Source organism: Marmota marmota, unplaced genomic scaffold (assembly GCF_001458135.2).
Source record: "Marmota marmota marmota unplaced genomic scaffold, marMar, whole genome shotgun sequence".
NCBI lineage: Eukaryota > Metazoa > Chordata > Mammalia > Rodentia > Sciuridae > Marmota > Marmota marmota.
Genome location: NW_026000026.1, coordinates 3817663 through 3839767, shown reverse-complemented (window position 1 = coordinate 3839767; position 22105 = coordinate 3817663). Strand labels below are relative to the sequence as shown.

General features: G+C 35.8%; 1 protein-coding gene across 2 annotated transcripts in view; it reads right to left on the bottom strand.

The window, feature by feature from the left end:
- The window catches only part of Stk4 (serine/threonine kinase 4), a 99806-nt gene that overhangs the window by 77477 nt on the left and 224 nt on the right, over positions 1–22105 (bottom strand). For both annotated transcript variants that reach the window (XM_015478824.2, XM_015478814.2), the window contains exons 2-5: positions 16462–16542; positions 10272–10400; positions 7804–7918; positions 4825–4989 (exon numbers count right to left, since the gene is read on the bottom strand). In XM_015478824.2, the coding sequence (XP_015334310.1) occupies positions 4825–4989; positions 7804–7918; positions 10272–10400; positions 16462–16542 (490 nt within the window). The remainder of the gene's footprint in view (positions 1–4824; positions 4990–7803; positions 7919–10271; positions 10401–16461; positions 16543–22105) is intronic.

The following is a 22105-nucleotide window of genomic DNA, read 5'->3' as shown; positions in this document are numbered from 1 at the left end:
GTCAAAATTAAGACAGCAGCAAAGATATGGTAAGAAAGATGTAAATTTACTGTCCATCCAATATTAGCAAATTCTAAGGAGAGGGGCACATTTATAAGTAGCAGTTGGCTGCCGGGCATGGTGGCCCACAATGTAATCCCAGAGACTCAGGAGGCTGAGGCAGGAGGACTACAGGTTCAAAGAAAGCCTCAGAAATTTAGTGAGGCCCTAAACATCTTAGTGAGACAATCTCTCAAAATAAAATATAAAAAAAGGGCTGGCGATGTGCCCTAGCAGTTAAGCACCCCTAGGTTCAATCCCTGGCATCCATATACCCCGACCCCACAAAAAAGGTGTTTATAATTAGCAGTTGGGAGCAGAAATTACTCCCTTCTAAGAGCATTTTGGCAATATGCATCAAAAGTCTTAGAATTTCACATATCTCCTGATCAATTTCACTGTAAAAGAAATTATCCTAAGAATATATTTAAGGAAATGTGAAAAGTATAGTTGCAAGGATATTCACCACAGAACTAGATGTAGGAAAACTATAAACAATTTAAATGGGCATCCAGTGTCCAACTGTAGGGAATGAGTTAATTAATCATGGTACATCCAGAGAATGAAACAGCCATAAATATCACCAAAAATAATAATAAAGATTTCTGGGTAACGAAGACAGATTGCACAAACATATTTTATTTTCACTCCCACTTAAAACTCACTTAAAAGATATCAAGAGGATTTTTTAAAAATATTTTTTAGTTGTAGATGGAAACAATACCTTTATTTATTTTTATGTGGTGCTGAGGATCGAACCCAGTGCCTCACATGTGCAAGGCACACGCTCTACCACTGAGCCACAACTCCAGCCCCAAGAGGATTTTTTTTTTTTTTTTTTTTTTTTTTTTTTAAGGAATGAATCCAGGGCTCAGGCTGTAGCTCAGCAGCAGAGCACTTGCCTAGCATGTGTGAATTGCTGGGTTCGATCCTCAACACCACATAAAAATAAACAAATAAAATAAAGACATGCTATCCATCTATAACTACAACAAAATAAAATAAAGAAACAAATGCAGCATCTATCTTTAAATAAATAAATAAAAATAAAGGAATGACTCTACAAGAACAAAAAAATCACCGCCACAGAGCTTTGTAAGCTGGAAAGCAGATGGCTGAGTGGTAACTATCTGAAAAGACTATTAAATGGAATCTTCTAAAAAAAAAAAATAGTAAACATGCTGATTTCAATGCCAACCTACTCAATAGGCTTAGAAACTGGTAGCATTTAGTCTGGAAAATGGTGAAAGTGGACCTCAAAACAGGAATACTGGGTTGAAAGAAGCAATTAGGGCCTAGATTTTCCTTTCACATTAGGCAACCTGTGGGCTTCCCTAGTCCCACCCTGGCTTTTGGCGTTAGGCTGATGGTATATTCTTTAGAGGCAGAAACAGGATTTCCAGAGTGTAGATTATGAGTAAACTGTGAATTAGAAACATTTTCTTAGCATTTATTAGGCTAAATGCTATTGATATCCATTGATACTTCTCAGAAGGCTGTCTACAGGGCTTACAGACTCTAGATAAGAGCTGTCAGAAAGGTACCTAAGTTTAGAACTATAAGTTCCCCAACAAAACAGCCCAGTCTGATCATCTTATACTAGTCTCACTTTATTTTAGTGAAGACAAAAAGAAGTCATTTTTTTTCTTTAGCAATGTAACACATACACTCATTATAAATTAAAACCAAATAGGAAGTGTGAAGTTCAGCAAGATCGCAGGACATAATATACAAAAATCAGTTGTATTCTTATACACCAGCAGTGAACATAATCAAACATTCCATTTAAAATAGCATCAAGGGGCTGGGGATGCAGCTCAAGCGGTAGCACGCTCGCCTGGCATGCGTTCGACCCGGGTTCGATCCTCAGCACCACATACAAACAAAGATGTTGTGTCTGCCAAAAACTAAAAAATATAAATATTAAAAATTCATTCTCTCTCTCTTTAAAAAAAAAGAAGAAACTATAAAAAAAATAAATAAATAAATAAAATAGCATCAAAAAGAATAAATCACTTAGGAATGACTTTAATCAAGTAAGTCTAAGACTTATACACTACAAATTTAAAAACATTGCTGAAAGAAACGAGAGAAGATCAAGGGCTAGAGGTATCCTGCGTTCAATCCTCAGCACCGAAAACAAAACAAAGGAATAAATTTTTATGACCTTGCATTAGCTAATAATTTCTTAGATATGATACCAGAAACACAAGCAACAAAAGTAAAAAGAACTTGGATATTACCTAAATTTTAAAATTGTATTTCAAAGTATATCATCAAGACTGCGAGAAGAAAACCCAGGGAATGGGAGAAAATATTTGCAAATCATGTGCCCAATAAGAGATTCATATCTAAAATATAAGAGGAATTCTTACAACTCAACAGTAAAAAGACAACTCAATTAAAAATCAGCAAAGGATTTGATAGAAACTTCCCCAAAGAAGATACACAAATGTTCAATAAGCACAAGGGAAAAAACATTCAGTATCATTAGACATTAGTAAAATGCAAATCACAACCACAATGGAATGCTACATATACCTACTAGGATGATTATAATTAAAGAGACAGAAATAAAGTGTTGAAGATGGGGAAAAATTAGAACTCTCATATAACAGCAGTGGGAATGTAGAATGGTAAACCACTTTGAAAAACAGTTTGGCAATTTCTTGAAAAGTTAGCCATGGAGTTCCCATATGACACAGCAACTTTGTATCATATGAAAACAGGTTCACACAAATTTCATAGCAGCATAATTCACAATAGCCAAAAAGTGGAAATAAACAAAATGTTCAATCAATGAACAGATAAAAAAAAACATGGTATATCCACAAAATGAAACATTATTCAGCTATCAAAACGAATGAATGCTACATGCTAATCCATGCTACAACATGGATAAACCTTAAAATATAATGTTAAAAGAAGAAAGTAAAAAAAAGGTCATATATTATATATTTATATGAAATATTTATGTATTTATATATAAATGAAATGACTGAACTAGGCAAAACATAAAGACATAAAGTAGACCAGTGGTTCCTAGGGCTGTTGGCAGAGGAGAACGGGAACGACTACTACAGGGGAGTTTATTTGGGGGATAATAAAAACATTCTGGAATTAGACAGTGGAAATAGTTATATAATGTGGTAAAGTATACTAAAAATAGTGACTTGTACGTATTAGAGGGGTATATGTGTATATGATTCTGTCAAGACAGGCATTATAGCAATAAGAATGCTATAAGTAATTTTTGAGTAATCAACCAATTACTAAAATTATTATTAAATGTAATGGATATCCTTAATTTTAATATTATCTCCTTATACAGCACCAAAAGAATATATTTTTCAATTTGGTTTCCTTACTAAGGTTGCAGTTTTTATTATATTAATATGGTTTACTTGTATATTTTAACCATTTGAGAGGATCCACAAATCATCATATTGAATAGCATTTGATTTTTTAAGACATCAAAACAATTCTGTACTGCTGCGAAACCTCTAAGATTCCCTAACATATTCCAGATTTAACATCAAAACTATACATAATGCCAAATTCTGAACTAATGCTTTCTCTACACACACACACACACACATACACATATTCATTCTATCACCCAAGAAAACTACTCATATATAGCTTATATATAATAATGTTACACATTTTAGTATATGCCTATCTAGAATTATTTCTATTTTCTATAGAACTGCTTGGGTATTTCACAAAATCAGATAAATTCTAGGCTTCCTGTTTTGAATTTTTTTTTTCTTTTTTCACTGTTATACACTAGTGAGGTAGGAAGAGAAAGAAGAGATGATTCTAGAACCAAACAAGAGTGTTTTCAGTATAGTAACTGTCAAATACTACATGGAAAGTGAACAAAATAATGTTATACCTTATTTAAGAAAAATAATTTGGATTTAATTCTTCTTCCTTTTAAAAACGTGTTGAGTAAGGGTTGGGATTGTGGCTCAGTGGTAGAGTACTGGCCTAGCACATGTGAGGCAGCTGGTTGGATCCTCAGCACCACGTTAAAAATAAATAAATAAAGGTATTGGGTTCACCTACAACTAAAAAATTTGTGCTGACATAGTTCAAAAAAATTTAAATTAACATTCCATCATTTCTTTAGTTTTTATAAGAGTTAAAAACAAAGTTAGGGGCTGGGGATGTGGCTCAAGCGGTAGCACAATCGCCTGGAATGCGTACGGCCCGGGTTTGATCCTCAGCACCACATACAAACAAAGATGTTGTGCCCGCCAATAACTAAAAAATAAATATTAAAAAAAAAAAAATTCTCTCTCTCTCTCTACCCTCTCTACCTCTCTCTCTCTGGAAAAAAAAAAAAAAAGTTAAATTATGTGATTTTAAACCCCAAGAAAGGATCTAAAATAACTTATGAGCCTGGCTCTTCTGAATCTATTTTTGATTCTACAATTTTTTTTATTAACAAATTGTTAATTAATTAATTCTTTTTCTTCCGGTATGGGAACTGAGCCCGAGGCCTCACACGCTAGCCAAGCACTCTATCACTGAACTCTACCACTGAACTATGTCCTAGATCCTGCTGTTTTCCCATTTTATGGACCTCTCCACCTTTTTCCATTTTCCTCAAAATTAATGATCCTCCTGATTCAACCTCCCTCAGCCTCCTGAATAGCTGGTATTATAGGCGTGCACCACTGTGCCTGGCAAAGTCAAGTATTATTTTTTAAAAAATAAAAGGAATTGCTTTCCCAGGAGAGAGCTGAAAGTATCAATACAATTAATATTTTTACTTACTGTAAGCTGACCTGCTACTCCAAAATCTGCAAGTTTTGCATGTCCTTCTGTATTTAGCAAAATATTTCCTGCCTTGATGTCTCGGTGTATTTTTCTCATAAAATGAAGGTATTCCAGTCCCTTAAGTGTTGATTGTAATATTGTAGCTATTTCATCTTCTGTTAGCTGAAAAAAGAACATAATTCAAATTTTATCTATTTACATAATACATTAGAAAAGGGAGGAGGGAAGGTTCAATTTAAATTCCTTTCCTTGACTATAAACTAAGATTTTACTCAACCCATTAGCAGCTTATAATACCATCCACACGCTGGCTGATCCCAAACTCAGAATTTCCTGACAGGATCTCTTCCCAAAGAGCATATTCATATATCCACATATGACATCTAACTCAAAAGCTAATAAACTTCATAAGCAGAAGTTTTTAGCTTATGGTGACTTATGCAAGTTCTTGAATTTCTCTTCATCTCAACTTCTCAATATATAAAATAGGAATATCATCTTTCTTTGAGAGTCATAAAAACCAAGTTATATGCTTCTCTACTATGTGATAAATATTTTTAAAAAAGCAATGTTTTTTGTTGTTTCCCCCCCACACTTTTTTGGGTAATCATGCAAGGCCCTGGTTCAATCCCCAGCACCAGACACACACACACACACACACACACACACACACAAACATATATACAAAATCAAACGGTTTATTATACACCATGATTAATCATGGTTTAATACTTACCACACAATCAATAAATATTTAACAAGCACCTATAGTGAACCAGGCACTATACTAATAGTATTAAAAACTGGCAACCATTTCTATGTGTTTAATGCTAAATACTGCTTTTTTATCTTATTAAATCCTTAAAACAACTAAGTGAGACAGACGTACTACTATTGTCATCATCATTTTATAAAAATGAAGTTAAGGCACAGAAAAGTCAAGCGATTTAACTTGTTAAGTAATTTAAGGCCTCAATGCTGATAAATAATAGTTTTCATGAAAGTTCAAACAAACACTATTAGCAAGGTAACAGGCTAGAATTTACGGTACAAAGAGAGCAAAGCTCATGACTCAACTTATTCCTTATTCTAACCAGCTCAGCCAATTAAAGTGGCACTGTGCAAAGAAATATAATGGAAGTCACAATATAATTTTATATTTATAATAGAGCCACATTTTAAAAAAGAAACAACTAAAATTAATTTTCACAATATATTTTATTTAACCATATTTATCCAGAATATCATCATTCTACTATGTGATAAATATTTTTTAAAAAGCAATGTTTTTTGTTGTCATCCTCCCTCCACTTTTTTGGGTAATCATTTTTCAAACTCTGGCGCATATTTTATACTTATAGCACATCTTGATTCAGACCAGCCATATTTCAAATCCTCAACAACCATACATAGCTAGTGACTATTGTGCTGAACAATGCAGAATCATAACATTTGGTAAAACAATGGGTAATAATTAAAATTATAAAGAACCATCAAAATTAATTTTGGGTTGTTTTAAAATACCTGAAACAAAACAACTTCATGTTGCACACAAGCAGCTTTGGGTGCCATTTTCTAAATCAATAAATTACTCAAGCTTTGGAATTTCCTTAAATTCTCTTATATTAGGATAGTCTGCCTAGCTAAATTTTTATTATTTTTATTTATTTATTTACTTCTTTTGTGGGACTGGAGATCAAACCCAGGGGTACTTTAACACTGACATCCCCAGCTCTTTCTCTTTTTTGAGACAAGGTGTAAGTTACTGAAGCTATCTTCAAACTTGCCATTCTCCTGCCTCAGCCTCCCGAATTGCTGGGATTACAGGTATGTGCCACCATACTTGGCTTATTCCTAGCTTAAACCTTGCTTTTTTATTAAGAAAACACCATCAATTCTGTATAGCATAAATAAAGAAAAGGAGATAGTGGTAAGAATAATCCAAAATTTATGACTTAAGTTTCAAAGCAGACCCCACCTTATAAATTGTACAGTAATGCACAATTTATAAATACTTTTATATACTTTTAATAATTATCATTATTTCAATTTTTCTATCAAGACCAAAAACCAAACAAACCCAAAAGGCTAAAATTCCCCTGCTCCTCCTACTCCTAACCACTCACAATCTATACAGAAACCAAATTATCTTTTTAAAATGCAAATCATCTCCTACAGTTTCTCTTTTGCCTATTTCCTTCTAACACACAAACATGATAAACTCATCCCAGCTTCAGCATCTTTGCACTGGCTATTCTCCACTTGCACTTCAGTTGCTCCTTCTTGTCTTACTTTACATGTTACCTCTTTGGAAGGACCTTTCTCAACCACCAACTGCACTGTAGTGGCCCACCAGGCACTCTTATCACTGTACCACTTCATCCCGATTCATTTTCTTCATAGCATTTATCAATATCTTGTATTTTGTTTCTAATTTCCAAGTAATTTGCTTTTGGTGCCCTACTAGAAAGTGCACTACCATAAGAGTAGGGTTGTATGTTTATTAAGGCCTAAAGCAGAGTTTTAGAAATACTAACTGAATGAAAAAACAGAGTTTAAGCAACTGAAACAGAACTATAACCCATAAATCTTAGGTCTTATTCTAGCAATCACATATGGCAAATAATTTTCCATAATGAGATTATTCTCTGATTAATATTAAGTAGAAATTAATCTAAGAACATGTTGGGTAAAGAGAAATCCAAATTCAAAGTAAAACATTCAAAATTCATTCCATAACCAGGATTTGAGAGTCATATTTCCCACAGTAAAAAATAAAGCATGTTAAAAATCACTAGTCAATATTGCTACTTGTAGGATATGATAAGAGTCAAGAAGAGTAAAGAACCACAGAAAAGGTAAAACGTGACAGTCAGCTCTCTAGATATGGTAGTAAAAGCAGCATGTGAACAAAAGGCAAGAGAAAAGATGCCACTAGAAGACCAGCTCAGCATCATTCCTCTAGAAAGAACTTACCGTTTTATTTCGTAATCGAATGATATCAGATACAGAACCAGCACCACAGTACTCCATGACAATCCACAAGTCTGTGTTCTTAAAATAACTGCCATAATATTTGACTACATGAGGACTACAGAGAGACACAACACATATTAGTGAATGGCCTTCAAATGTTTAATTAATTCTGTTAAACATATGAAAACTAATTTCCATCTCAAAAAGATCAATTATTTCTAGTTATGGCTAAAATAAGCACTCTCCTGATTAAGAACATAAGATGGGCTAGGTTTTCCAAAAGGTAATAAATAACAGAAGTACAAAAAATGGTGGGTACCTTAACAAGCATTTCTAGGTTTACAATTTATCCTCAGAAAAGAAATATACATTCAAAAAGAAATAGTTACCAACATAGAACTGTTAATAAAAGTGAAAATTTAGGTACCATTTAAATGTACATATATGACTGCATGACTAATGTGATTCTACAACATGTACAATCAGAAAAATGAGAAATTATACCCCTTTTATGTATAATATGTCAAAATGCATAAACACATTCCACTGTCATGTATAACTAATTAAAGCAAATAAATAATAAAAAATTTAAAAAGTCCATTCAACATTAGAGAATTTATTTAATAAATTTAATAAATAATGATATATCTATACAATGAACATCATGAATTCGTGAAGCATGTTCTAGAGGAATATTTGATAACATAAGAAGATGCCCTATTTTCTAAAAATAAATAAATAAAGGCTACAAAAGAGTAAGTACAATAAAGCTCCAAAAAGACACATGGATACACATATCAATTCTTAACAATGTTAAGTACAATGTTAATCTGCCTTCTGATAGCTACCTCTAATTGACTAGATTGTTATTAGGGCCAAATAAAGTTGAAGAAAACCCAAAGATGACAAAACTAACTTGGCTTCATTAACTCTTAGAATTTCAAATGCTCCTTCATCCTTGGGAAATATGCCAACAAGGACAGGAGGGAAAACACACACACACACAAAAAAAGAATATTAAGAAAAAATGGGTGACCAGATCTCTAAAGTTCAGATCCCCACTTGTACTCTCCCCTTCCTTCAACTCCTGTAGCATTTACTGCCTCTATGAGGTACCTTCTATTGCAATATGTTCTATACAGTTTTGTACTGTTGAATAGATTTCCCTGCACACATATATGCTGACCTGTCCAATCAGTCTATAAACTCCCAGGATTGTGCTCAGTCTCTGTATTCCTTACAGTGCTTACAGAGTAGGATATTCAAAACATCTCATTAATTAGGAACATTTCCATATCCTATTTGGACAAAGTCTCAATTTGCCAAATGGAAAGAGTTCCCATAATGGATCTCATAAAGGAGTAAAAGAAAAACAGCTAACTGAATCTGGCCAATCCAATCAAGAAATATGGAGGTTTATTGAGTAGATGGTAACAACAAAAACAGGAAAAAAAGAAAGGGGGGGAGAAAAAAGAGAAATTTCAAAGTCTAAGGTTGAAGCTTTAAAAAATAGGAGGTACTGGGCTGGGGATGTGGCTCAGTGGTAAATGCCTGCCTCACATGTATGAAGCACTGGGTTCAATCCTCAGCACCACATAAAAATAAATAAATAAATAAAGGTATTGTGTCCATCTACAACTAATAATAAAATAAGAATTTTTTTTAAATAAGTTATAAAATTGCAGCCTTTTTTAAAATAAGAAAATTTTTAAAAAATAGGAGATACCAAGCTGATCTGACCATAAAGAACCAATGTAACCTCAAGTTCAAAACATTCTCGATCCCTATTTCCAACTCCCTGGAGCTAGGACTGCCCTTAACTTTATGTTTCTCTCTAATCTAAACAGTGCTGGGGAAGCCTGCTCCATCACAGAAATGAAACCATGTTGTCACGGAATTTCAGTGCAAACCACGTGCTTTTCTGCGGTTGCCTTTTAGCCTGACTTCCTGCTTACAACATTTGGCAAATCTTAGTTCCTCAAAATTAAAATACTTAACTACTCTCAGCTTGAAAAAAATTTCTAAATGTGAAGTAAGGAATAGTAATACATAAATAAGTATTCTTTTTTTATAGGCAAATCTAAAGGTCGAAGGTTTCTAGAGCTAAAAATCATCTGAATTATCTTGTCTTAGCTGTCTCTGTAGAAACACTCTCTCATAGGAAGTAAAAAGAGATCATTATCAAAACAAAACCAGAAAAAGCCAGCACCACCTTCTGCCTCTTCTTCCTGGTTTCAGGGCTCACTGAAGGAGGAAAAAAAAATGCAAAAACAGAAAAAATAATTTAGCAAGGAAAACAAAGCTTTTTCATCATATTTCTTTCTAAAAAAGAACATGCACATGACCTTACTGACCTCTCCCTTCTACAAAAATATCTAAGTAAAGGAATCTTTAGGTGTCATATTCTAAATATAATCACAGCAAATTCCAAACCATACTCTCTCCAAAGGAGCTCCATGTATCTTTACCTGTCACATTGCTGCATTATAGAAATTTCTTTGATAATCTCCTGCAGGTCTGACTCCACAGGAACTTGTTTAATAGCAACAATCTGACCAGTCTCTTTGTGGATAGCTTTGTATACACTGCCATAGGACCTATAATTGGGGGAAGGAAAATATTCACAAAATCAAAGGCAAGCCAAGAGATAAGAAGTGGCACAATACAACCAACTTACAATTCTATTTATCTAAGTGTCTAATACATACATACTTAACTACGTTTGCAAAATTGAGATAGCTAAAGTACTTTGGGGAAAAAAATGACTCCTTAAAAATTTCCCGTCTAAATTTATGAATTATGAAATAATAATAGCCTCCATGAACTGTATGCCTGGTGTTTCCTAGAAACTGTGCATATTTCAGTGTATCCTTATTTTTAAAAAAATGAGTAAGAGGTGATTATTCCTACATTACAAGTAAAGGTGAACAGGTTTAGAGAGATCACATAATTTGTCCAAGGTTACACAAGTAATAAATAAGTGATTGGTTCAGGATTTGAACCGAGGTGTCTGAATACCATGTTAGTTTTCTCTCCACACCTACACTGGAATACAATATCAAAGTATTTGTTTCCTTACATTCACTATGGGTACCATAAGTTCTCTGTCCTTATTTCCCTTACTTGCAATAGCGCTTAAAATATTATATAAGTTAATATTAGTATCAAATGAATACTGCACATACTAAATTTTTCACCTTTATTCCATCTTTCCTTAAGAGCTTATTATTAAAATAGCTTACATATTAATTCAATTTGGAAGCTTTAAGATTAGACTTAGAATCTAAATCAGCACTATAGATTAGCTATTACTTATAAACACATTATTAGTTTTGTTGTGCTTCAATTTTCTCATGTGTAAAATTATAATAATATAAACTACCTTAGAAGCTAGTTATGATGGTCAATGAGATACCATCATCATCTTACATAGATTTTTCATTGGAATCCAGGGAGGGTCTCAGTGAAAAAATGAGTAAACTGTCCTTCATCTTTCCCAAACACACATAACATCTTGGTTGGGTTAAAAAAAAAAAAAAGGAAAAAAAAAATCAAAACAACAGTGCTACCTAATATGTCAATCTAGCAGAACATTCAAGCTGCCAAAAAGATGCTCAAGAATAATTTCAATGTCAAAGTAACATAAATTTTTGAAAAAAATCTATGCTGAGCACATAAAAAAATTCTATCAGAATTCTTGTATTTACAAAAAATATGAGGGGGCTGGGGTTGTGGCTCAGTGGTAGAGCGCTCATCTCACATGTATGAGGCACTGGGTTCGATCCTCAGCACCACATAAAGATAAATAAATGAAATAAAGGTACTGTGTCCATCTACAACTAAATATATGTGTGGGTATATACATATAAATACACACACACACACACACACACATATATTTTTTAAACTAATATGATGATGCTTAAACAAGGCATCAAGTACCCTTTCACTACAGAAAGGTCACTGTTGACCTGTGTAGAAAACCCAACCTCTGCCTCTTCCTCCTTGCTAAAACAAACCTTGATTTGTTAGGATGGCAATGTTCTTGGTCCCAAAGGATAAATCACACTAGCCAAGCCAGTCACAATATTCCTTTTCCATTATGTCAGTCACTGAACCAGAAGCAAGCATATGACCGACTTCTAGCCAATGACATTTGACTAGAATTCTGCTGAAGGTATCTGGTAAAGGTTTTCTTTCCAGGTAAGAAGCACACAAGAAGGCCCATTTCCACCTGCCCCTTCCCTTCTTGCTTTAGCTATTGTCATGTAAGGATGATGCTTGAAACAAACACAACCACATTCAGATTATAATTGTCCAAACACCAAACCATTATTGGGTCAATTAATCATTTCAGGAATCTCTTACCCCTAAATTTATTGTTTAGTTATTAAATGTCTTTATAGGTTACCCACTATTAACTAAATATTCTGTTAGTCCCATCCATAGGTATTCTTGATACACTAGATCCAATATATCTGAAAATATATTTGAGCTTTATTCAGAAATAGTAATTTGGCTGGATGCAGAATTCTTCTTTTCATTTCTTTTTTTAAATTGTTTTTAGTTGTAGATGGACACAATATCTGTTTTATTTATTTATTTATTTAATGTGGTGCTAAGGATCGAACCCAGTGCCTCACACATGTGAGGCAAGCACTCAACCACTGAGCTACAACCCCAGCCCCTTCATTTCTTTTTTTTTTTTTAAGAGGAAAAAAGTTTATTTGGAGCCGGGTGTGGTGGCACACACTTGGATTCAGGAGGCTGAGGTAGGAGGATCTCAGGTTAAGGCCAGCCTCAGCAACTTAGTGAGGCCCTAAGCAACTTGGCAAGACACTGTCTCAAAATAAAAAATAAAAAGGGTAGGAGGTAGCTCAGTGGTTAAGTGCTCCTAGTACCAAAAAAATCTGGGATTCATAGTTTCGGAGATTCAGTTCCTGGTCAGCTGACTTCAAAGCTCTGAGCCAAAGGCAAGGCAGAACATCAAGGTGGAAGAGCATGGCTAAGAACAGCTCAGGATATGGCAACCAGGAAGCAGAAAAGTCAGTGCAGATTCTTTTCTATCCCTGGTCCTATGTATATTGATTATAAAAGATATATTTATTTAAATGATTTTATAATAAAGAATTAAATATTTAAGATAATTAATTTCAATATTTTAAAAGTATTAGAAATGGAGAGATCTCTGCATGCACTCACTTAGCAATTATGACCAGAACAATCTCCAGACCTCCCCTTTGTGCTATCTTTTTTCTTTCTTCTCTCAGTACTGGAGATTGAATTCAGGAGTGTTCTATCTCTGAGCTACTCCCCAGCCCTTTTTTAATTTTATTTTGAGACATGGACTTGTTAAGTAGCATGGGCCTCAATCTTGGGATCCTTCTACCTTAGCCCCCAAGTACCTGGGCCTAGCCCCCTATACTGATGGCAAACAAAATTCCAATAGCTCATATGAACAATTAACATTCATGATTCCACATATTGCATTTACAATAATCTGAAGAAATGTAAGAGCCGGGCCCTGTAATCCCAGCCACTTTGGAGGCTGAGGCAGGAAGATCAGGAGTTCAAAGCCAGCCTCAGCAATTTAGCCAGGCCCTAACCAACTTAGCAAGACCCTGTCTCAAAATAACAAATAAAAAAGGCCAGGGATGTGGCTCAGTGGTTAAGCACCCCAGGGTTCAATCCCCAGTACCAAGAAAAATAGAGAAAGAAAAGTTAGAAGACTTCAGAAATCATGCTCACTTAAAGGCAAGCTCCTTATAAGATCTGATTCCTTACATTAACCAAACTAATGACTTAATGAATGTTTAACTGGCAGAAAACAAAGATGGTGAAGTAGGAGTTTCACACAAGTCACACAAGGCAAAATCAAATGGAAGTAATACAGTATCTAAGGCCAACCTAACCACGTACAAGTCTTATTTGTCTGGTGCACCAAGTCTTTCTCCTGGGTGTGCTAGCAGTCACCATCTGGCTGCCTCTTTGCAAGGCCACTCCCTTGTGTAAGTGCAATCCTGGTGGTCTCTCTGCCAGTTAAGACAGCACTGAGATCCTGGGACTGCAGCAAGGCAGAGCCTATGGAATCTAAAGCCCAGGTCCCTCACATTGCACTGGGTTTGTGTGGGCCAGTCTGGGTCTAGCAAGCCTATGGAATGCCAGAGAATAGAAGAAGTTTCCCAGGGGTAGCACAGGTTGGAGAAAACTGGGCTCTCTCCAGATCAGTGAGTCCTGAAGTGCACATGGGGATGGAAGGGACTGGCTACAATGGTGGGAAGACTGGAAGAAGGCTTGACAGCATCTATCTGTCGGCTCACCCACCCAAATGGTCCGACACAAACCGGACTGGAGCTACCATCAAACTTTAGACAACCCCACCTATCAGCAGAGAAGGAAAGCTGAGAAAATTTTTGAAAGCCAATGAAAACTATCATTCAATTTTCCATCAAGACTTTGCTTTTGTTTGTTTGTTTGTTTGTTTTCCCCCTCTCTCTCACATCTCTACCATCTTTGAATCCAAATATTTTTCATACATCAATTTATTGAACAATGAGATGTCTGAATAGTACATTACGTTTTTGTTGTGTATCCTTATATTTTTACTTTTTAAAAAATCTGTATATTTTTTTTCTCACCTATCCTGTCTCTGTGGATTCTCTTTCTCACTTCTCTCATACTAACAGCCAAACTCTATTAATTCCTTCCTCGCTCTTACTATAAATTTTTACCTCTATCTTCTCTTCTTCTCCCTCATAAACATCACATCTTACATTACTTCTGTTCCTTCATTGTCCATCACTAGAAACAGTAAACCCTTTTAGCAAATTTACTGTTCATATTGAACACATCAATATTTGAACACATCACAATAATTGAACACATCACTTCTGTTTATTATGACAAAACTGTAGATGCCTTTATAGGAGCTATTTGGTTTAAAGGTGTATATTGTTTGCACTGGATACTGTTAATATTGGTCTTCCTCCTTAAAGGTGAGGTCTGGAAGCCTTCAGGGACACTATAAGACTTACAGAGTAGAAACTGTACTGCCTCAGAACCGTATGAGATGGGAAGACACACAAACAGCATGAAAAAACAAGGGAACAAGGCACCTCAAACAAACCAAGATGTTCCAACAATATAATTCATAGACAACAGAGTAGAAGACACATAGTTAGGATGATCTTCAAAATAAAGGATGGTACAAGAAAGAAAATACAGGAAGTAAAAGATTGCTTCAATAAACAGGCAGAGATTATAAAAAGGAATCAAGCAAAAATCCTTGAAATGAAGGAAACAATAAACCAAATTAAAATTTCAATGGAAAGTATCACCAACAGACTAGACCACCTAGAAGACAAAACCTCAAGCCTGGGACAAAACCTGGGACAAATGGTAGAATGAGACAGACATTATTACCCTACATATGTATGATTACACTACTAGTATGACTCTGCACCACGTATAGCCAAAGAAATGAGAAGTTGTGCTCCATTTGTGCACTATGTGTCAAAATTCATTCTACTGTCATGTATAACTAATTAGAACAAATAGAAAAAAAAAAAAAATAGAAGGGAGACCAGTATAATAGAAGGGGATCAGGGGGAGAAAGTGGAGGGAAAGGGTGGTACTGGGGAATGAAACTGATCAAATAATACTGTCTTATTGTGTGCATATATGAATATATTATAACAAATCCCACTGTTATGTATAATTATAATGCACAAATAAAAAGGAAAAAAATTCTCCCACACATGTGCATAAGTTATCTTTAAAAATACATAAGAAATTGCTATAATGGGTGCTTCTGGGTGGCTGAGAGCAATAGAGGGAAGTTTTTTTATTGTATACCTTTTTATACTTCTTGAATTTTGAATCATATGAATTTACTATCTATTCAAAAGTTAACAAACATTAAGAAAAGGTGCTCCTAATATTTTAATGTCTTTGTCATTATGGAAGATATAAATAATCAGGATTAAATTAAAAGGGTATGTGAAAGCATTTTTAAAAGTGTAATGTAACCCTTTCTGTATCATAAACATCAATAATAGCCACTGTCTATTACTAAATATAATTTCAGCAATATTTTATAAACTCGTTCACAAGTCTGTATTCCAAAAAGTCCATTGGTTCCCAAACTAGGATTATGAATTCCCTAGGAAGGTGTAAGGTAATGACCATCTTTGAGTTATTTACTATATTCCCAAAATCTGTAATAACTAAAACACTGAATTTTGTTGGTTTTACTGAAACCACATTTTTGCATATCAATCAGAAACCATTAGCAGCAAATAAACATATATGTCAGGTTTCTAAAACTTTTAATAAATTTTAATCTAATTAGTGCTGTTAACTAGGTAAAAATAATACAAACCCCAGATTCTGGAAGAAAAAAAAAAAAAAAGATATCCTTGATACTAAAGACTGGGAATTATTAAATCTTTTTATAATGGTGATTAGTGTAACGTGAAGAAGGGTGTTCCAAGGGTAAACGTACTACCCACCCCACCTAGACTCATGATGATAGTCAACATTTTTTTCTTTTCCTTGGATTTAAGAATTATTTTCATGAGAAAGGTTCACATCCTTCAGGTGCTAGGGCAGGAAAAATACTGTGACCCACTGCTTTACCTATATTTTCTCCACACTCACCCTTCTCCAAGTTTCTCTAGGACATCAAATACTTCCTCTGGTTGTTTGGTTAAACTATCCTCATCCAACTTTTTCAGCTGCCTGTGAAAAGAAAATAATATAAAACATGAGATGCATTTTACTTCCTAACAACTAAACCATAAAATGAACCACTTATTTCACAATTAGTATCCTAGGAATGTCCTTAGTAATAAATAACAACAAAGGCAAGCTAAGAAACTTTTAAGGGACACTGAAGGACTATTCTGTGGGAGAAATAAACTAGTTATAGGTCACGTAATAAGCAAAATCAGGACCAGAAGGTGAGGAGTTACCACGATTCAGACTTCAATTCAATATATAGAAGAATCTTCTAACAATAAAAGTTGTCTTACAATGGTGTTGACTGCCTTAAGACCCTAGGTCCCCACTGTTGGAAAATTTAAATAGAAAATGAACTGCCATGTGGCTAAAATGCTACAGTGGATTCAATCAAAAACTAAATCCTTAGAATCCATTTAAATCTTGAAAGTCCATAAAGTGACATAGTCATCTCCTCAGAAAAGATGTTTAATATAAGGTTAATTATGTACTGAAATATGAATTGGACTAGTAGCCAAGGAAAACAGGAGAGCTGAGCATTTTATTAGCAAGGTTTTGGTTATTTTGTCAAAACACATAAGTTTATAGGTATCACAGAAACAGAAAATGAAAAGTATACATTTAGACTTGAGTAAAAGTGAAAAAGATCTTGGCAGTTGGGAGTTTCAGCATCACAAAGACCCTCCCACATATAGCTATGTACTTAGACTAGTCCTCAAAATCAAAGATACATAGCTGCTCACCATCTCCAGACAGTTCAAATTTCACCAACTATACTAGACAATCATAACATAGATAAAAGTTAACAAGTCAATATATTTTTTAAAGGAAGTTAGCTTTAAAAAAAAAACAAAACAAAACTTTATTTTTTATGTGGTACTAAGGATTGAACCCAGTGCCTCACATGTGCTAGGCAAGCACTCTACCACAGAGCCACAACCCCAGCACACAATTCAATATATTTTTAAAACTATGATCTCCAAAAATTATTAAGAGGCTTAAAGAAAGAGCTTCCTAAGGAATATCTGTGTGTGTGTGTGTGTGTGTTAGCACAATGTCTACACAATGGCTTCCTGAAATTACAAAGGACAACAAAGAAAAGAGAGCTAAGGAAATGGTAAAATATGGAAGTAGTTACACTGGAGATTTCTTATAAAGAAAAAGGTTTAAACTAGCTGGCTACACAATACCAATTCTTACAAGAAAAGACGTGAATTTAAAAATACACACACACACACACACACACACACATTCACAAATATATACTTTCATAGAGAAAATAGGAAAATCAGAAGATTAAAAAACAAATTTGACCACATCAAATATATCTACCAATAAACACTGACCTCAAGAGAGCAATTGCACAGAATTTTATACGTATCAAGGACTATATATAATAGACACTCTATATATCAAGAACTCTATGTAATAGAGAAATGGAGAACTAACTACTTAAAGTCATTTCCTTAGCTTGTCTTAACCCGAAGATCAATAAAACACAATTAACACACTGACCTTTTAGGGGGATCGGGAATCAAAAGATCCCCAAATTAAATTCCAATGACATCATAAAAACTCCCAGCTTCAAAACAAAAGACTGAAGTGAAACTCCTCTTAAACTTACATCAGAACTGAAATTTCTATGAATTTAGAAATTAGAATGAAAATATCATATGCCAGGGTTTTTGGTAAATTACAACTACATAAAAGTGGATAGGGGCTAGGCATGCTGGTGCATGCCTGTAATCCCAACTACTTTGAGGGCTGAGGCAGGATTGCAAATCCAAAGCCAGCCTGAGCAACCAAGTAAGACTCTGACTCAAAATAAAATAACAAGAGCTGAGCAGAGGGTTTGCCTTGGAATATAAAGCCCTGGGTTCAATATCCAGCATTGAAAAAAACTAGTGGACAATACTTTATTCATCAAGTATAAAGTTTTATAAACAGTTTATATAAAGAAAGATCAAATGTGTTTCTCTGAAGTGTTGACTCTTGTGGTTTACAAAAAACAAAACTCACTATTTCAACTATGCTACACAGACCACAAAATAACAAAGGAAACTGTCACTGGCATGAGAGACAATTGCAAGGCTCTGATAATACTTTGGCAGACAAACTTTATATGACTGCTCAGATACTTGTTTAAAACAATCTAAGTGGGTTTTTGTTTTTGATCTGGGATTATTTAAAACAACATGATCTTAAAGGAGTTTTATATCTCTGTTACCCAGTAACCAAAAGATGGTCAAAAATGTCTGTTAAATGGATCAACAAATGTAAAGATGGGAATCATACTTTCATCAGCCATCTTTGTGAGTTATCAAAATAAAACAGAATTTCACCTAAAAAGTATTACTAGATTATCACTGGGTGTGCCCTGTAATCCCAGTAGCTCAGGAGGCCTAGGCAGGAGGATCACAAGTTCAAAGCCAGCCTCAGCAACTTGGCAAGATCCTAAGCAACTCAGTCGATATCCTGTCTCTAAATAAAATACAAAAATAGACTGGGAATGTAGCTCAGAGGTTGAGTGCCCCTGAGTTCAATCCCCAATACCGAAAAAAAAAAAAAATCACTAGACCATTGACAAATAAAATTTCTATGGAAAAATCTTTTGATAAGTGACTCACAGTGATATTTTACACAATGAGTCTTCATGGCATGGGGTACTACTACCAAAACAGCCTGATACTGCAGATGCAGCTCTCTCAGCTAGGTCATAAACAGTTTCAGGACTTGCTCATAACCAACAAGCCTGATCAATACAAAATCCATGAACCAAATACTGGAGGATGCTCTTCTCCAAAGTCAGACAGTTACAAGGATGGCTGGCATCCCAGGAATGCACTCTATGTCTTCCACTAAGTGGCAGCACTTTTTATAATCACTGAGTCTCATGTAAGACACCAATCTATCATCATTCACTTGGTCAGACACAAATGTCAAACTCATGAACACAAAGAGCATTTCCTGCATTGGGACTATTGGAAATGCATGCCAACATCTGTTATCTTTCCAAGCAAAAAAATGATTTTTATGAAATGTTTACTCAGAAGTCTGGCTATTTCTCAAACCTCTTTCTTCCATCTCAGAACTCCTGAAAGCTTCATTTTATTTAGGTATACTTATCTCTCTTTCTGAACAGAATTCAATATAGGCTACCACAAATATAAGATAAATAAAAATTTTTTAATGAGAATGACATATATAAATGTGTTTTCCCTTACCCCAATACATATGTTGAAGTCCTAATTCCCAGTACCTCAAAATGTTACTGTATTTTGGGCGTAGGACCTTTAAAGAAGTAATTAAGGCAAAATGAGGTCATATGGGTGGACCCTAATCCAATATGATTGGTGTCCTTCTGAGAAGAGAACACAGGTACAAAGGAAAGACTTTGTGAAATCAGTCATCTATAAACCAAAGAGAGACTACAAAATAATTCTGCCATCACACCTTATTTTTGACTTGCAGCCTCTAGAACTATGAGAAAATAAATTTCTATTGTTTAAATCACCCAGATATGATACTTTGTTATGACATTCCTAACAAACTAATATAAATGATGATAAAATTCACCTGCACAAATTAAGCAGTCTACTAGTTATAACGAGCAAGAGAACACCAGTCATTAATTCATTCCTGCAAAGCTCTTCTCCTGCACTTTTACTACACTTTTTTTTTTTTTCATTCAAAAGATCTAGGAATGAACTGGGTATGGTGGTGAATGCTATAATCCCAGCTACTCTGGAGACTGAGGCAGAAGGATTCCAAGTTTGAGGCCAGTGTGAGCAACTTAGCAATACTCTGTCTCAAAATAAAAAAATAAAATAAAAAGGGCTGGGATCATAGCTCAGTGGTAGAGCACTTGCCTAGCAAGTGTTTATCTCTGTGTTCAATCCCCAGTAATGGTTGGTGGGGTGAATAATGAATGAGCATGTCAAAAAACAAAAAGGTTTACTCTTTGCCCAATATTACACAACATGAGGCAAAGAGAGAGAAACAACACTCGGATTCCTAATCTTCTTTTCAATTAAATGAAGGCCTTGGAGAAAGAAATCAAGGAGAAAGAGTAAATGTATTTCAAGGGGAAAAAAAAAAAACAGTGTAATTGGATCATTATGATGCTATGCTATATCAAATATACTCTAACATACACAATAACTGTGAAACCAGGTATTTCCAGAAAGGCAAAACAGTGAGACAGTTAAGAACCGGGACTTAGGACCAGACCACCTGGACATTAAAATCTTAACTCTGCCTCTATCTATTCCAGCAAATCACAAGCCTCTCTGTGCCCCAGTTCCACCATCTGTAAAATACAGACATAGGGATATCCACCTATTTCGGCTGTTGTGAGAATCCAGTGAGTTAATAAATTGAACCTTATGAAACCACCATTTTTAGGGTTCACAAGGGTCAAATCGAAGTTTCACACGGTTCAACAAGGAGACACTGAAGAACAGCGCCTGGCACCCTGTAAGTGTCTATGGGTGTAATGATTATGATTACAGTCTTGACACACTATGCTTGGTGAATCATGAGCCCGTCCCAATAAGCTATTTGCCTTCTGCAATGTTTGTGCATTTCAAACAACCCCCCAAGAGTGCTGCCCAGGCTGTCCATCCCTTCCCTGCACCTCTGCTGGCTGGCACTCCCACACACTCAACACTTCCTACTTTGGTGCTCTTTCTGCTGCAGGAAGTCAGAAGTCTTCTCCGTGAAACAGAACTTAATGACACTGCACCTCAGTGTGTGCTCCCTCCTTTTCTCCAGATGTGGCCGGGTGGCAAGAAGACCAGGGAGTCTACAGCAGGAATCCACGATACAACTACAACCAACTCCGGAGTTCAGACTTTCCAAGATCAACCACCTCCCTGATCTTAACCCAAAACTATTCCGGGTACCACTGGGATCTGGAACTAATGGTCGCCGGGTCCATGTGTCTTAACTCAGGGGACCCCAGCTTGCCCAGCCTGAAAAGATCTTATTTCCTTATCTACCTCCCAAAGTTGGGTTTTGAGGGGCTGAGAAGGGTGTGGAGGAAAGTAGGAAGGCACTCCGGGCATCAGTAAAGGATGCCACCAGCATCCCTCAGTGGGCACACCACCAAGAACACCCTCCTAAATGCTATCCTCCATCAACTTCTCCGCGGCTGGAACCTCGACCTTGTTTTCGCGCAATTTCGGCCTCCGCGGCACTGCTCTTCCGCGCAACGCCTTCCCCCGACTGCACGCCCCCCTCAGGTGGCACTGAGGACCCTTAAAACGTCCATCGCTTTCCTCCCGCCGGCTCTCAGCCAGCCTCCGCATCCCCCAGCCTCGGCGCTCCCTGGGCGAGAGCCTTGCCCCGGGGCCCGGGGCCCCGGGCCTCGGCAGGTGTCTGCCCAACTTGCCGCCACGTTCCTCAGGACAGGACCCCCAACGCGAGCGCCTCCTCAAACCAGCCCCGCGTTTAACGAGCTCAGCAGCTTTGTGGGACCTTCACCCGCCAGACGTCCCCCTCCCTCGGCAGGTGCCCCATCAGCCAAGTCGCCCGGCCGCAGGTCCTCCCCTCTCCCGGGGCT